The following is a 15,527-nucleotide window of genomic DNA, read 5'->3' as shown; positions in this document are numbered from 1 at the left end:
GGATCCATTCAGATAACACAACCGTCTGCATCTGTTAAGAACTGATCCGTTTGTATTCTCTTTAACATAGCTAAAACGGATCCGTCCTGAACACCAGTGAAAGTCAATGGAGGAAAGATCAGTTTTCTATTGTGCAAGATTGTGTCATAAAAAAATGGATCCGTCCCCATTGACTTACATTGTGTGTCAGAACGGATCTGTTGGGCTCAGTTTCATCAGACGGACACCAAAACGGAATGGAGACGGAACAGAGGCAAACAGATGCATTCTGAGCGGATCCTTTTCCATTCAGAATGCATTAGGGCAAAACTGATCCGTTTTGGACCGCTTGTGAGAGCCCTTAATGGATCTCACAAACGGAAAGCCAAAACGCCAGTGTGAAAGTAGCCTAAAGGTTATGTCGGAAAATAAACCTTCTCATCAACAATGCACCCCCCCAAGGTGAGGTCCACCCCTCAAGATCCAGTGCATCTCCAATCAATGACCAACCAAACCCCAAAATTTTCCCTTGGGCCCAAACAGACTAGTCCCCTCATCCGAAGGGAGAATTCCTCTCCTAGAAAACATTTCAGTTTACTCCACGCCCACTTCCACAAAAAACACCAGATTCTTCTCAACTCAAAACCCTGGGGAATTCCTTTCCCCACCACCTCACACCGTCAGGAATTCTTGTACCAGTCTTCCAACTGTCACAACCCAACCCGAGAACACTCAGACTCCACCCTCAATCTGTCCACCTACTCCTCCTCAACTAGTCTTTCAGAGACTTTTTTAGTCCTACCACCAAACCTGTCAGACAGTCCTTTTTTAGGAAAACTGTCACCCACTACCACTCCACAAAACCCCACACCCCCAACCAGAAAAATCCTGTCCAGTATCCAACTTCTCAGTCCCTTCTTCACAACAGGCTCACCATCAAAGAAATATCCCAATCAACAAAGTCTGAAAATCACACACTTCTTCACCCCTCTATCATCCTCACAAAAAAGAAAAAAAAAAGAAAAAAAAATCAACACAATGATCTAGAGGATGCAGAGGAGGGAGATCTAGACATGCCTAGAAAGAAAAAGAAAAAGAAAAAGAAAAAAAAAAAAAGAAAGAAAAGAAAAAACCCTAAAAAAGTAGAAACCGAGAGACACTTTCTGCCCCAATCATTACTTAACCAAATCATGTTTATAATAGGAATGATAAAATCTCTTCAAAAGATCCCACTGAGGAAGAAAAAAAAGGTATATTCAATTCTTCCAAATACAAGCTATCTCCTAATCACCAATGGGGCGATAGCAGGGAGGAGGAGGGGAGGAGCTGTGGCCACTGCGCCAATGAATGTAAAACATATTAATACAAGTATAGGCAGCGGTATCACAGACCCGGCGTCAATAACAGGGCATGCGATGCGCGGCAATTAACCCCTCAGGTGCCACATCTGAGGGGTTAATTGCCGCGGATTGTATGCCCTCTTATTGAGGCCGGGTGCCGGGTCTGTGATACCGCTGCCGACACTTGTATAAATGAGTTAAAGAGGACATTTCATGGGTCCAAAAAATATGAACTAAGTAGCAGGCTACATAGAGCGGTGTCCAGGGATCTAAGTGCACTTACTATTATTCCTAGGTGCCGCTCCATTCGCCCGCTGTGCCCCCCGGTATATTCAACATTCAGAGCAAGGAGGAGGAGACGCCAGTGTCTCTCCTTCTCCCTGACAGCCACGCTTTCCAATCGCAGCTCAAAGCCAGGTTTTTTTTCTCCCTGGCTCTGCGCTGCAATTGTGGACGCTGCTGCTTGGGCTCTGATCGGTTACCATGGCAGCCAGGACGCTACCGAAGCCCTGGCTGCCATGGTAATCTCCCTGCTGCTGTGTGTACTATGCACAGGAATTCCTAGTCACGCTAATACAGCTCTATCGGGTTGAATAGGACAAGGGATGAAAAGATCCAGGTTATAGCCCCTGAGGAGGGAAAATGGTTATTAAATAAAAAGTTTAAAAAATAAAAATAAAAAAATAAAGTTACAAAAAAACACCAAAATACTAAAAGTTTTAATCGCCCCCTTTCCCAATTTTACATATAAAATTTACAAAAACAATAAAAAATAAACATATCGCCACATCCGAAAAAGTGTGAGCTATTAAAATATTTTAAACACATTTCCGCTCTGGTGAAGGCCATAACAGAAAAAAAAATATATAAATAAATCAAAACCGCGCAATTCACCATTTTTAGTCACCTTGTCCCCCAAAAGATGTCACTGAATGCGGGAGGTATGTGGTGCTGTATTCTCCTATATGTAGTGCTGGCTCACTACTGTGACCTGCGTCTCATCTTCTACGTCAAGTACTTTTTAAAATGATATGCATTTTAAATTTGGCTCCAAAATGTTTTAGTTTAGGAGCCAATGGCTCCTGGTTATTTTTTTTTTTTGTCTGGAGCACTGACTAACGAACCTGATTCCTTTGAATTGTTTGTTTGTCGATCTGAACCAAGACATCCGTAAACTTACCCTAAAACGAAATTTCACCATAAAAGAACTAGCCCCTGCCAACCCACAGAAAGTAGGCACATCAACCTCACACATCAATAACGAGATGCCTAAGGCTACTTTCACACTATCAGCATGGACCTCCGGCCGGCTGTTCCAGCGGGTGAACAGCCTGTTGGATCCGTTCTGCTGCTAGGGACAGTGTGCCTCTGGACTGTAGCTCCGTCCCTATTGACTATAATGGGGGCAGGGGCGGAGTTCCGTCGAGGCACGGCAGCGCATGGAAAAAGGCTGCCGGAATAAAACTACGATTACCCCATCAGAAACTAAGGATGACCATGTTACCAGCACAACCCCTTCACTACACAACCCCACTCCTATACCATCCAATCTAAAAAATAAATTCACATTCTATCCCCTAGAGCGCAGAGGCCCCCCATCTTGAGAGTTACCCTAAAATAGTACTCGATTTTAGGACACTGCTCACTTCAGATTGTGGTAAAACTCTCTCTAAAAACTCAGCAACCTCAGTCCTTGTGAGAAAAAAAAAAAAACTTAAATACCCTTAAAAAACAATAAGGAAATAGTATAAAAAATGCTGATAAAGACTGTGGAATCGTCATTATGGACCACAACTATTATCTAGCCAAATCCAATAGGATTCTATCAGATCTTGAATACTACAGGGTCTTCGACAATGACCCTACAGGACCTGACTGAATTGGTAGAATTTGGTTTCACATTGGGCATCATCGACCAAAAAAAAAAAAAAAAAAAAAAAAAAAGATAAACAATTCCTCTCCACACTCCATCCATCCATCAATAGCACGCTTCTATTTTCTACCCAAAATTCTTAAATCCCTTGTCAATCCCCAAATTTGCCCCCTCGTATGCCAATCTCTTCATGGGATTGTTCGAAGAACATTATGGTTTACTCTCCCATTCGAATATAAAATTCTTTCACGGTTACATTGCTGACATCATCTTAATTTGGGAGGGTAATGTAGAAGAATTGATATCATTTACTGAAAACCTGAATACTAACAACTGGGGCCTGACCTTCAGCCTTAAGTATAACCCCAACAAAGCCATCTTCCTTGACATCCACCTGACCTCAGTATCTGACAAAATAACCACATAAACATTTTTTCAAAAGTTGACGCAAACTGTTATTTAGATTATAACAGCTGCCACCATTCAAAGTGGAAGAAAAACATCAGTTTAGTCAAATGAAAAGAATAAGAAGAAATTGCTCTGACAATAATACTATGAAGCAACAGCTCCACACTCTTCGAAACCGCTTTAGGGAAAAAGGCTACCCCAAAACACTTGTCAACGAGTCCATAAAATTAGAACAAAAAAAAAAAAAAAAAAAGGCACTAAAACCAAAATCAACTGAAATTGACAACAAAAAAGACCCTAAATTTAACCTCATTACCAGATATAAAATGTTAAACATGCAACAATCACCAACAGATTGATACAACTCTTTATATTACATAGGTGTTATCTTACCCCGACTAGGCTTTTTAAAATGGGTAGGAGGCCACACACTAGTTGCCACAGGTGCGCACCGCTGAGCGCGGATTTTTGGCACCTGATGTGGGACTGTAGTTACATTCAATCATTCCAGAGAGGAGTAGTGGATGTCATCTCTTCCCTGATCCCAGATTTCTTAGAAGTTTGCCCCAAGGCTTTCCTTCTGGGAATTATTGATGAAGGTTCAAGATCTCGCTATATCCTTACCTTTATCAGGGAGGTCCTTTTCCTAGCTAGGAAAGCTGTTGCTCTTAGATGGATGGCGGACAGGCCCCCTACAGTTAGTCAATGGGAAGTCCTTGTCAACAACAACATCCCCTTTGAGAAGATCATTTACTCTCGTAGAGGCTGCCCCCAGAAACACCAAAAGATATGGGGACCTTGGTGTGCTTCTCCTCTGACTGCCACAACAATTCATCTACATTCTATAACCTAGTCACATTGCTTTGTCCATTGCACAGTTCCGGGAGTTCAGATCAGTGTTCACTGGAAAGTATATAATACGAGGTATTATGTTAAAATGGAGGTTTATTGACGTGTTGTTCTATTGCATGTCTTGACTATTAACGATATGATGAAGAAAAATTATTTATTTTTGTCTTTTTCCCTATGTACTGTGATGCGTAATTCATTGTACTCATCTTTGATTGATTTATTGTATTTCTTGCTTGTCATTTTTCAATAAAGAGAGTAAAAAAAATAATAATAAAAAAAATGCAATAATCAGGCATAAACTAACAAAACACTGGGGGATACTTTTGAAAGATCCCATCCTGAAAAATACACTACCCCTTTCCCCATCCATAAACTTTAGAAGGGCACAAACCCTGAAAAACAAACAAACAAACATTCTCGCAACCTCTTGCCCTAAAGTTCGAAAAGACAACAAACTCTCCTGCATAAAAGCCGACAACCAAGACAAAAAAGGGGCTTTTAAATGCAGAGTAAAAAAGGTGCAAATGCTGCGATATGATTACCCATAACAGAAAAGACAAACATCCCCGCCTCTGACGAAAAATGTGTCCTCAAGCACACAATGAATTGTGGAACCAGAAATGTAATCTATTTACTACAGTGCCCATGTATGTTACAGTATGTAGGTAGGACCACCCAGACCCTCAGAGAGAGGATGAATGAACATCGTTCAGATATCAACTGCAAAACATTAACACATAGCATCCCGAGACATTTTCTAGAATATCATGAAAGCGACCCCTCTCTCCTCACAGTAAGTCCCCTAGAATGGGTTCCACATTCCTACCAAAAACTTTCCAGAAAAGAGATGTACTGGATATATCGACTCAATACCTTATCCCCCTTTATTATTAGTCCCAGTTCCCTACCATTGCAGATACAACATTTTCAAACATAACCTCCGCATCAAGAAAACCGGTTCGACCGGCTCCAACTTATCGCGTCACGAAATCACCTACATATGAATAATACCGCCTTACCTGGATAGGAGATGCGCGCCCCCTGCCCCCCCCCCCCCCCATTTTTTCTCCCAAGCCTAATGTATAAATATTTATCAGTACTGAATATTATTAGGAATCACTTTTTTTTCCCAGTTTCAGAGTTTTTTTATGCTTCTTTTACAATATATATTTATACATCTATATATTATTTATATATTCTACACCGTTATGTATATATCTTATCCCGTTTTTTGGGGTTTATATAGTATTTATTTACTTTCATACATTTATACCCGATATCTTAGTAACATTGATATTTTATTCATATATCATGTTTTTTGCATCTTATTCTAATACTACTACTAATATGTTATCCATATGCGTGACACATCTTTTTGTGCAATATAATTATATATATATATATATTTTTTTTTTTACACATATATTTTATATAATCACATATATACTATCTCTCCGGTTTCTTTTCTCACCAAGCCTGCCATGTCTTTCTCTCCCCACATAGGCGAAGCGGTTCACCTCCCACCCTGCAATTTTAGTTATATTATGTCTATATTGTTAAAACATTTACTGAAATACATTAAAGAACAAGTGCTTTCTACAGTGGAAGGCATCACATCCTGTACGACCGAAACTGGAAATGACACCATCTGTCACCCTTTAGGCGGTATTTGTCTATCTCTATATATACCATGTGTTGTTTGTCATGTATATATATCATTGCTTTATGACACCGAAACGTGTTGGACCAGACCTGTTTTTACCATTAAAAGGAATTAACAAGAAGCACCAATTGTGGAACTGCCGGCTCTTCTACGTTTCTACGAGCGATCCAGGCGAGGGAGGTCAGTTTTGTGGGTGTCTTGAGCTTTATCCCACAAAACACCTCCCTGGTGAAGTGAGTCTTGTTTGCCGCCATTATTGTTTCTAATACTTTTATCCTCCTCCATATGGATGTTGTGATGAATTTATAATATATTGCTCTATACTATTAAAAACATATCACTTACAGATATATAGGTGGGCAAAAAATAAGTAGTTGTTGTCCATCAGCTAGGCCTCACATTATTTCCATCATTACCCCTAACTGTTATAAATTACGACTAGGGGATTGGCGCCACCTCTGTGGTTATACACCCTTTTTATTCTCCTCTATGCCACTCGCCATTGCAGCATCAGGAGAATGAAAGTTGAACAGTCTGAAAATGGCAGCATTGATTGGAGAGAGTGAGTCTGTGCAGGTACACCCCCCCCCCCCAACTGGTTACCTCCCCTCTGTACCCTTACCAAAGGCTAATAATTCATTCATAACTTCTAGCAGTAAAAAAGTAACGGCACAACATAGAGCCATAATAATAGAGGCTCCAGAATTGTTATTACATGGGGAATGCATGGAGCTATTAAAATAGGAATGTAAGGAGTGGTGACAGGTCCTCCTAAAGCTCCAACAGCGTCACCTGTTTTTACCTTATTAGTTGTTAAGTGAAGTGTGATATTTTTACGGGCAAAGAGTTAAGTGACCAGCAGTCAGTCTCCACATACATGTGATTATTGTTTATGGCCAACTTAAAGGGGAAAATCATCCTCCAATAGGTCATACACACATATATAAGGAAATCACATTTCAGAATGAAAGACTCTACTGTCTCTTACACCTTTTAGGACTTGTATTATCAGATTTCCAATAGCAAATCTTTTACTCTAAAGCAGGCATCCTCAAACTGCGGCCCTCCGGCTGTTTTAAAACTACAACTCCCACAATGCCCTGCTGTAGGCTGATACCTGTAGACTGTTTGGGCATGCTGGGAGTTGTAGTTTCGCAACAGCTGGAGGGCAGTTTGAGGAAGCCTGCTCTAAAGCAAAGGTCCAATCAAATCAATTGCAATGTGTCAAGGTTTCCAGCAGTAGAAACCTCTGAGCAGCGGCAGAGGGGTACACGCTGTCTATACGGCCCTAAAATTATCCCTGTTCCTTTATCACAGATGAAAATTTGACATATCAGAACATCGTTTTTAGTGGAGTTTCCCTTTAAAGGGATTGTCCACTCCTTTACTATTGACGACCTATCCTCAGGATAGGTCATCCATATCTGATTTGCAGGGGTCTGAGACCCTGCACCCCCCCCAATCAGCTGTCTGAGAGTAGAACTACATAGCTCCATCCACTGTGTAGTGCGATTACTGCAGCGCTGTGTACGGAAGCAGCACTGCACTAACCAGTGGACGGAGCAGTGTAGTTCCAGGGACTGCTTCTAGTGCCGGAGCTACTCCCAAACATCTGACTGGTGGGCCTACGAGGTGTCGGCCCGTACAGACACTGGTGGTCTATCCTGAAAAGCGTGACCAACCCCTTTATGTTTGTCTTTATTAATAAAGATGGAAAGGCCCAAGAGGAACACAGAGATTTTCTGTAGAATGTGGCCATTCATTGTTGTAATAAGGAAAGACTACAGAGAGCAGGATCATTGCACTTTCATTTGACAAACCTGCAAGGATGGCTTTGTGCGCCTGAAATTCCTGACCGGCCACACACAAGCAGCAGTCTGTAAAGCGAGAGTTCTCCCATAACCCTCCGAGCTCATCAGCTAGGCGACATTCTGGTACTTTCACCATGTTCATCGTGTTCTGACCGGAGATATTTACAGAGTCCTGGACCACGCTGACCTACGGAGCATGACACACAGGTTATGGCGTTAATCCCATGAACTCCCCAGAGGTTAACTACAGTTTTAAAGGAGCCAATAAAGGTTTGTCCAGTCACACAACTTTCAAATCTACTTTACGTTTCACGTTCCACCATTTTCAAGAGAAAACACATTGCCAGCAGTGAATAGAACCATTCTAGGGAAAACTAGGACACGTCTCAGGGTACTTTCACACTTGCGGCAGAGTGATCAGGCAATCTGCATGCAAAACGGACAGCATTTGTAGACGGATCCGGATGAGGATCCGTCTCACAAATGCATCGCGAGAACGGATCCGTCTGTTTGTCATACAGACAAACGGATCCGTTTCTATTTTTTTTTTTTCTCACATTTTTACCTGTATTTTGAATGCCAGACCCGGCACTAATACAGTCCTGTGGAAAAAATTCAGGCAAGTGTTCCAGATTTTTGGCCGGAGATAAAACCATAGTCAAAAATGACTGAACTGAAGACATCCTGGATTGCTCTCCATTCACAATGCATGGGGATAAAACTGATCAGTTCTTTTCCGGTATAGAGCCCCTAGGACGGAACTCAGTGCTGGAAAAGAAAAACGCAAGTGTGAAAGTGCCCTCACTGGGGCAAGTACAACTGGAAGCAGCCTGGACCCCACTGACACTAACAAGCTATCGGCACAGAGGAGAGATTTTTCCTGCCGACTGGATTCAATTGTACCAAACTTTCAGGTATGAGAAGTATTAGGACTGTACCAGTTTTCAGACTTTTTAAAATAAAAAAATCCAGGAGACGTCTTGTAGAGGAAGTAGAACGCTACGGAATTTTGTCATATGATGATTAAACTTCATGGCCCAAAACTGAACAACCCTTAAAGGGATTCGCTGCTTTGGACAATCCCTTTTTTAATAAGGGTTCCCTGACAGTCGGTCCTGCTGTTGAGAACCCACCATACCTTCCAATCTTTAGAATAGGTCATGAATATCAGATTAGTGGTGGTCTGAACCCTGGCATCACTGCCAATCAACAGTTTGAAGGGGCTGCGGCCTCTTCATAGTAACCAAACACAGCGCCGTACTTTGTATAGTGGCTGTGCTTGGTATTGCAGCTCAATCCAATTCACTTGAATGGCACTGAGATGTAGATAGGCGATGTAACAGCCAATCGCTGGGGTGCTGGGAGTCAGACCCCCAACAACTAGTCCTGGACAATAGGCATTTTATTGGCTCGCATGAAAAAAAAAAAAACTTTATTATAGTCCATACCCCTCAAAGCAGACTCTATATAGAGGGGCTTGGGTTCAGTACAATTGCATACCTCACAAAACAGTGTCAACTTGTCATCCGGGAGCAAACCATTGGCCTCATCAAGCAGGAAATCCCTACGAATGAACTTCTTAAAACCCCAGTCCTTCCCCTGGACAAAGCGGTACGCCCGCTGACTCTCTGAAAGAGAACACATGAAAATACGATGACACTGAGACCAAGAGAAAATTACTGGAATTAGAACCGAGATAAACTAAACTACATACCCATCGCCTTAGTCTCTTCCCCCTTGGCATTGAGGATGGAAAATTTAAATTTGGCGCGCACCTCACTTTTTGGACAACTGACTAGCAGCAGATAAAGAGACAAATAGTCCTTACTTTCTTCATCCAAACCTTTAGGATTTACCCGTAGGCACCTGCAGTTAAAGGAGGAGAACGAGATATTATCATCCATCAGCAGATGCCTCTTCATCCTGCTGATCATGGGCCTATTCACCAAGTCAGACCTCCAATGATCACACATTGTTGGTGTAGGACAGGTCTTCAATGATAAAAGGCATCTTTCAGCAGATTTGAACCCATGAACCTGGCTGACCTGTTACATGTGCGCTTGGCAGCTGAAGACATCTGTGTTGGTCCCGTGTTCATATGTCCCCGCATTGCTGAGAAAAATGATGTTTTAATATATGCAAATGAGCCTCTAGGAGCAACGGGTGAGTTACCATTAGGGTCCATTCACATGTCTGTAGAACGGGTCCGCATCCGGTGCAGACCCATTCATTCTCAATAGGGACATAAAGGATGCAGACAGCACACACTGTACTGTCCGCATTTCCAGTCCGCGGCTCCCGGAAAAAAATAGAACATGTCCTATTATTGTCCGCAATAGCAGACAAGAATAGGCATTTCTATAGGGGTGTTGGCCCGGTGTATTACAGATCCGCAATACACTACGGATGTGTGAATGGACCCTTACACTTAGAGGCTCAGATTTCTCTGCAACTGCCGTACTCTGCACTTTGATTGAAAGGACCAGGCATGATGATGTTTTCACTGCCTAGGTCTCAGAAGTAAAGTGCAGGGGGTGCGGCAGTTGTAGAGAGAGCAGAGCATCTAGGTGTAACAGCAAGGCCCCCGTAGCTCCTAGAGGCTCATTTTCATATATTAAAAGCATATTTTTCTCAGCAATGTGAGCACATTTGAACATGGAACCAACACAGATCCCTTCAGTTGTGAGTGCACATGCAACAGGTTAGGGTACTTTCGCATCCGAAGCTGCCAGAGAATGCCAGAAATTAGCCCGACATATTTGCCAGGTAGCAGCTGGATCTCTGCTGTCCGCATCCGCATTTCCGGAGTGCGCCACCGATCTTCCGGTCCGCAGCTCCGGAAAAAAAATAGAACATGTCCTATTCTTGGAGAAGAATAGGCATTTTTATGGGGGTGCCAGCCGGGTGTACTGCGGATCCACAATACACCACGGATGTGTGAATGGACCCTAAGTCAGTTTCATAGGTACAAATCTGCTAACAGATGCACTTTAACAGGACTGTATAAGTCATATAAAAATTCAACAATCTTGAAACAAGAGGCTGGACTCAGACAGCCTCCTATTTGGAAATTTCAACAAAAGTATATCAGATTTTCATGGATAAGTGAGTTTTCTTCCTAAAATATACAACAAAAAGTCTAATGGGTGAGAACATTTAATAATCTATAACCTATCAGGTAAATAAAAATCCTATATACTAAGTATTAGAACAGCTCCCTGTGCTGTCCCACCAATAAAGTTTGCTGATGGTCCGACTCTCACTAATCAGACAATCATGGCATATCTAATCCATAGGTCATCCATATTTTTGGTAGGAAGCCTCGTTATGGTAGTCTGTACTCTGTAAATGGACCCCAGGCTGCCATAAAACAGCCTGTGTCTACTTAGGGCCGACACCAAAGCCATAAGAGGACTTTAAATCCATGAAGCTTTCTCATTGCACAATCAGAAAGCTTTTTGCCAACCTCTAGTGGGCAATTTAGATACTAAATTATAATTTCTAGACTATTTCTGCAGATCTCAAACGTGTGTCAGTGCGGGGAGGCTGCAGAGAGCCGTGCTCTTACCATTTCAGTTTATCATTGGCTCCTGATGAGAATGTAGAGCTTTTGATCACTTCGCCCATTTCCTCTCGGCAGAAGCTGAAATTATTGATTGTCCACATGTATGAAAACTTCACAACTTTTATCTGTGGTGAGAACAATTCCCATTCTCAGTTATGAAGAGGAGATGTCAACGGAACCTTTCTGTTATATGGTGGTTGGTAACTCACCTGAGTATAACACCAGCTTTCAGCCACGGGACCACTGGACATCTCAGCCGGGGGAGGGGGACTTGGAACTCGCGACATCGCCAGCTTGGAAACGTTTGTGGAGCGGAGAAAGGAGCCCAAAGGGCCTTCTCCTGATAGAAAAAAAAATATCAGACCTTTAGGACACTTGCACGTGCCATATTATAAATCTGCGTTTGACATATGTGTAATGACACCCAGAGAAAAATAAATAAAAAACATCTATGGCATATTTAATAGAACGTCATATTGTGAAGTGAAGTGGCTATGGCTCTGCAATACAGAAACCTTAAAGGGGTTTTCCGATCATCTGCTCCGTCCACTGTGCAGGGTAATGCAGCACCCCAAGTGAATGGGAGCTGAGCTGTAGTATACTGCTACCAGAAACTACACAGTGGACTGAGCCTTCTCCAGCCTGATCGGTGGGGTGCTCGGTACGGGACCCCAGCCAATCTAATATTAGTGATCCAAGTCCAAGAAAATGGGTATTCCCATCATATGAAGTGGAAATCCTTGGAATAAGCGTTGCGTCCCTTTCCCTGCAGAGCCCATCTGCTGCGGTTTCCTGTTCAGTCGGGTGCACCACTGTGCCGGTTAAACTTAGAAGTGGACATATTATTATACCAGTGCTGCTGATCCTTCATTCTCAGTATTGTGGAGGTTCTAGACATCAGATGCCACCAATCAGAACGTGGTGGCATGTCCTAGTGATACACTCTCACTTTATACGGTGAGAACACCAGTTTAAAGTGTATTTGAAGGTAGAAAGAGACCCTGACATGTCAGCGGGTTCTGTTCTGACACACGCTGTTATTTGTGGCTGTGACCACCATTAATGAAGGGGCTGCAATACTCTGCAGAACACTATAACTCTTCGGTTCTAGACACCTTCTAAAGGCAGAGGAGAAGAAAGGTTGTAGACTTGCATTACAGTATATGGCTTGTATTCACCTCTCAGATGAAAGAGTCAGGAACCAAAGGGCTACAGTGCTTTTCAAGGCACCACAGTCCTTACATTCGAGGTCATCAGTGGGTGACTATGCCTGGACCTCACAGCTAAGAGTTGAAGGGGTTGTCTCATCTCAGACAATGAGGGCATATTGTTAGTATATGCTCTAGGGGTGGGCGGTATAGGCGATATAGGATAGAAATTTGTGCCACGGTATGGATTTCGTGCATATCGCCGGACCGCGATATCACGGAGCGGCAGTTCCGATCGGAGTCCCAGCAGTGTAATGCTGGGGCTCCGATCGGTTACCATGGCAGCCAGGAGTCACGCTACTGAAGTCCTGGCTGCCACGATATGTCAGTGAGCAGCATTATACTCACGTGCGCCGTGGCCGCCGGGCGCCCCTTCTCATACCTATATTGAGAACGGAGCCCAGTAAAGTGGTGGCTGGAGGACTCCGGTCTGGCCACCACCAAGCGCTCTCCTCATAGAAGTGAATGGGAGCACACCACGTATGACTGGCCACCATTTACATTTACTTTTATGGGCCTGAAGGAAATAGCCGAGCCCCATAGAAATTAATTGAAGGAAGGAGGTTGCGCATGCGCAGTGCGCCCTCCTCGACTTTCGGAGTTCCGTTCTTGATATAGGTGCAGGTCCCAGTGGTGGGACCCGCACCTATCAGGCAATGGGGGCATACCCTAGCGATGTGCCCCCATTGTCTGAGATGAGACAACCCCTTTACCCATTATACATTTCATAATGTAGCAAGACATGAACTGTCTTGCTACATAAACAAGGGAATGCAATGAACAAAATCTTGGGGGACAAGACCCAGCTACTGTAACCAATTTGTGACGCGTTTTGGGTCTGGTCCTATAAGATTTTGCTTCCACGCAATCTGTGTACCAAGATGACTTCCGGGTTATCACTCCTTTCATTTCTATGTGTTCAACTCACATTAAAGGGGTTGTCCCATTCCACCGTTTCCACAGTGATCTAAGACTACGCGTCGGCCACACGGAAAAAATGCAGAGTGGACTAGCGCTCCCCTATTTCTGTAGCTCTCATTACAGTGAATGAAAGCTACATACAAAGCATAGCAGCACAAACTATGCTGCTTCTATAACTCCTGAGTTACAGATATTGCTATGCTATTTGCGTAGCTGTTCTTCAATGGGATCTACAAGAACAGTGGAGCGCAGGCCTGATCTATAGTTTCCGCGCAGCCAGCGCTTATTCTCATCTCACTGTGGAAACAGCAAGGTAGGACAACCCTTCCAACTTACCTTTCAATACCGTAGAAAGCTCAGAGCAGCCACTGTACAAGCAGTTGTCTCACAGACGATTAAATTCCAACCCAAGTTCTTAATGACAGTGACCTTTGGAAAAAAAATATAGAAAAAAAAAAATAGCGTTCATGAATGCACTGCGCGCTTTACATTACCTAGGGTATATCCTATTAAGTCCTCATCGCCGAGTGACAACGCCACAGCCGGTCGAGCCAGTCAGTCGCATGCCCCACATATTTTCCCCTGCATGTATGTGGTTTAGTGCATCAAATATAATCAAGCGATGATAAGGGAAACATAAAAAGATCTATAGTTATGAAGCGTAGATACCGCAGGGGGAACGAAGAGCAAATCTAATCCACTGTATATGGATGTCCAAAAAATAAAAATCACAGAAATCACAAAAAAGGGCAAAACAGAAGGATTGGAAAAATGCATAACACTGCCTGCGCTGTCCTGCTATGAAGATATACGACGAGGCGCCAGGTACAGCTGATCCTCTACACATGCGGCGATCATCTAGATTACGCTATACACCTTCCCCTAGAGGTCCGGCAGCCGATCATCACATCCTCTAAAGATATTATGTGAAACAATGTAACTAGTGACAGACACAGCACTACACACACAAGCACTATACCTCTGTATTGACAGTATTATTTCAGAATACTGATCACCCCACAAGCACAGGAAGTGTTCATTCCAAGTATTAATAAGCTGTCAGTTCTTGGTTCGTAGCCCCTCCCCCTCAGGTTCCCAGGGGCCCCAATTCACTCCCCTTCGAACTACGCAGTACCAATACCCGAGTAATCCACAGCACCCCCTGCTGACCACTGCCAAAGGTCCCCTAGAACCTCAACAGGCAGGGCGGCTCACAATGTGGCAGCATATGGGGACCAAGGAATGCTCACTATCTGGCAGGAGAGAAACCCTGCAGAGCTGCACGGCGCAGGCGTAAGCCGATAGGCGGTAGTGCGCTTGCGCAGACCCATTATCGCTGTTTCCTCCATATGGGGGAAATAGTAGACGCTACGCAAGCGCAGTTCAAGCTAAGGAGGAGGAGGGGGAAGCGCGCCTGCGCAGTACAAAGTCTGACGGAGCATGCGTAATACTATATGGAAAAAAAAAAAAAAAGGTAAACACGGCACATGCGCATTGCAAGTTTCTCATGGTATACCTACCGGTTGCCTTGTTGGGGTTTGACATCCTACTGTGTCAGTTAACGCGAGTGACCAGCAAAGGGTCCGGTTCGTAACCGCGGAAAGACAGGATTTCTGCGCTGCCGGTACTGGACGCCACACATACTAGAAGGGACGTGGATCGCCAGTGACGTCATCGCGCACCCTGGGCGAGCCCTCCATGAGAACTGCGCATGCGCTGTAACTTTCCCAATTTTTCCAAGAAGAAGGAAGAGTTTTCCAGTATGCCCTCATCACCTCATCCACAGGTCACATCTTTTTCAGCATGGTTAGTCACAGCTGGAAAACGGAGGAGTTAAAACCATATTAGCAATCAATACAAGCTGGCCAGATACAAGAATGGAGACTAACAGACAGATCGCTTACAGC

The 15,527-nt window shown here is 43.5% G+C and overlaps 1 protein-coding gene across 4 annotated transcripts in view; it reads right to left on the bottom strand.

The window, feature by feature from the left end:
- The window catches only part of LOC122940230 (speckle type BTB/POZ protein), a 37,110-nt gene extending 21,798 nt beyond the window's left edge, over positions 1-15,312 (bottom strand). The window contains exons 1-7 of one of the 4 annotated variants that reach the window (XM_044296743.1): positions 15,141-15,312; positions 13,957-14,049; positions 11,701-11,831; positions 11,495-11,616; positions 9,641-9,792; positions 9,427-9,554; positions 7,936-8,113 (exon numbers count right to left, since the gene is read on the bottom strand). In XM_044296743.1, the coding sequence (XP_044152678.1) occupies positions 7,936-8,113; positions 9,427-9,554; positions 9,641-9,792; positions 11,495-11,616; positions 11,701-11,778 (658 nt within the window). In that variant the 5' untranslated portion in view covers positions 11,779-11,831; positions 13,957-14,049; positions 15,141-15,312. Of the gene's footprint in view, positions 1-7,935; positions 8,114-9,426; positions 9,555-9,640; positions 9,793-11,494; positions 11,617-11,700; positions 11,832-13,956; positions 14,050-14,114; positions 14,203-14,599; positions 14,908-15,140 lie in introns of those variants that run through there. The other 3 variants (XM_044296746.1, XM_044296745.1, XM_044296744.1) reach the window with 3 other exon arrangements.
- Between the last annotated feature and the right edge of the window lie 215 nt (positions 15,313-15,527).

This window comes from Bufo gargarizans, chromosome 6 (genome assembly GCF_014858855.1).
Source record: "Bufo gargarizans isolate SCDJY-AF-19 chromosome 6, ASM1485885v1, whole genome shotgun sequence".
Lineage (NCBI taxonomy): Eukaryota > Metazoa > Chordata > Amphibia > Anura > Bufonidae > Bufo > Bufo gargarizans.
Note: the sequence above shows the minus strand (reverse complement) of the source record. Positions and strands in the feature narration are given on the sequence as shown.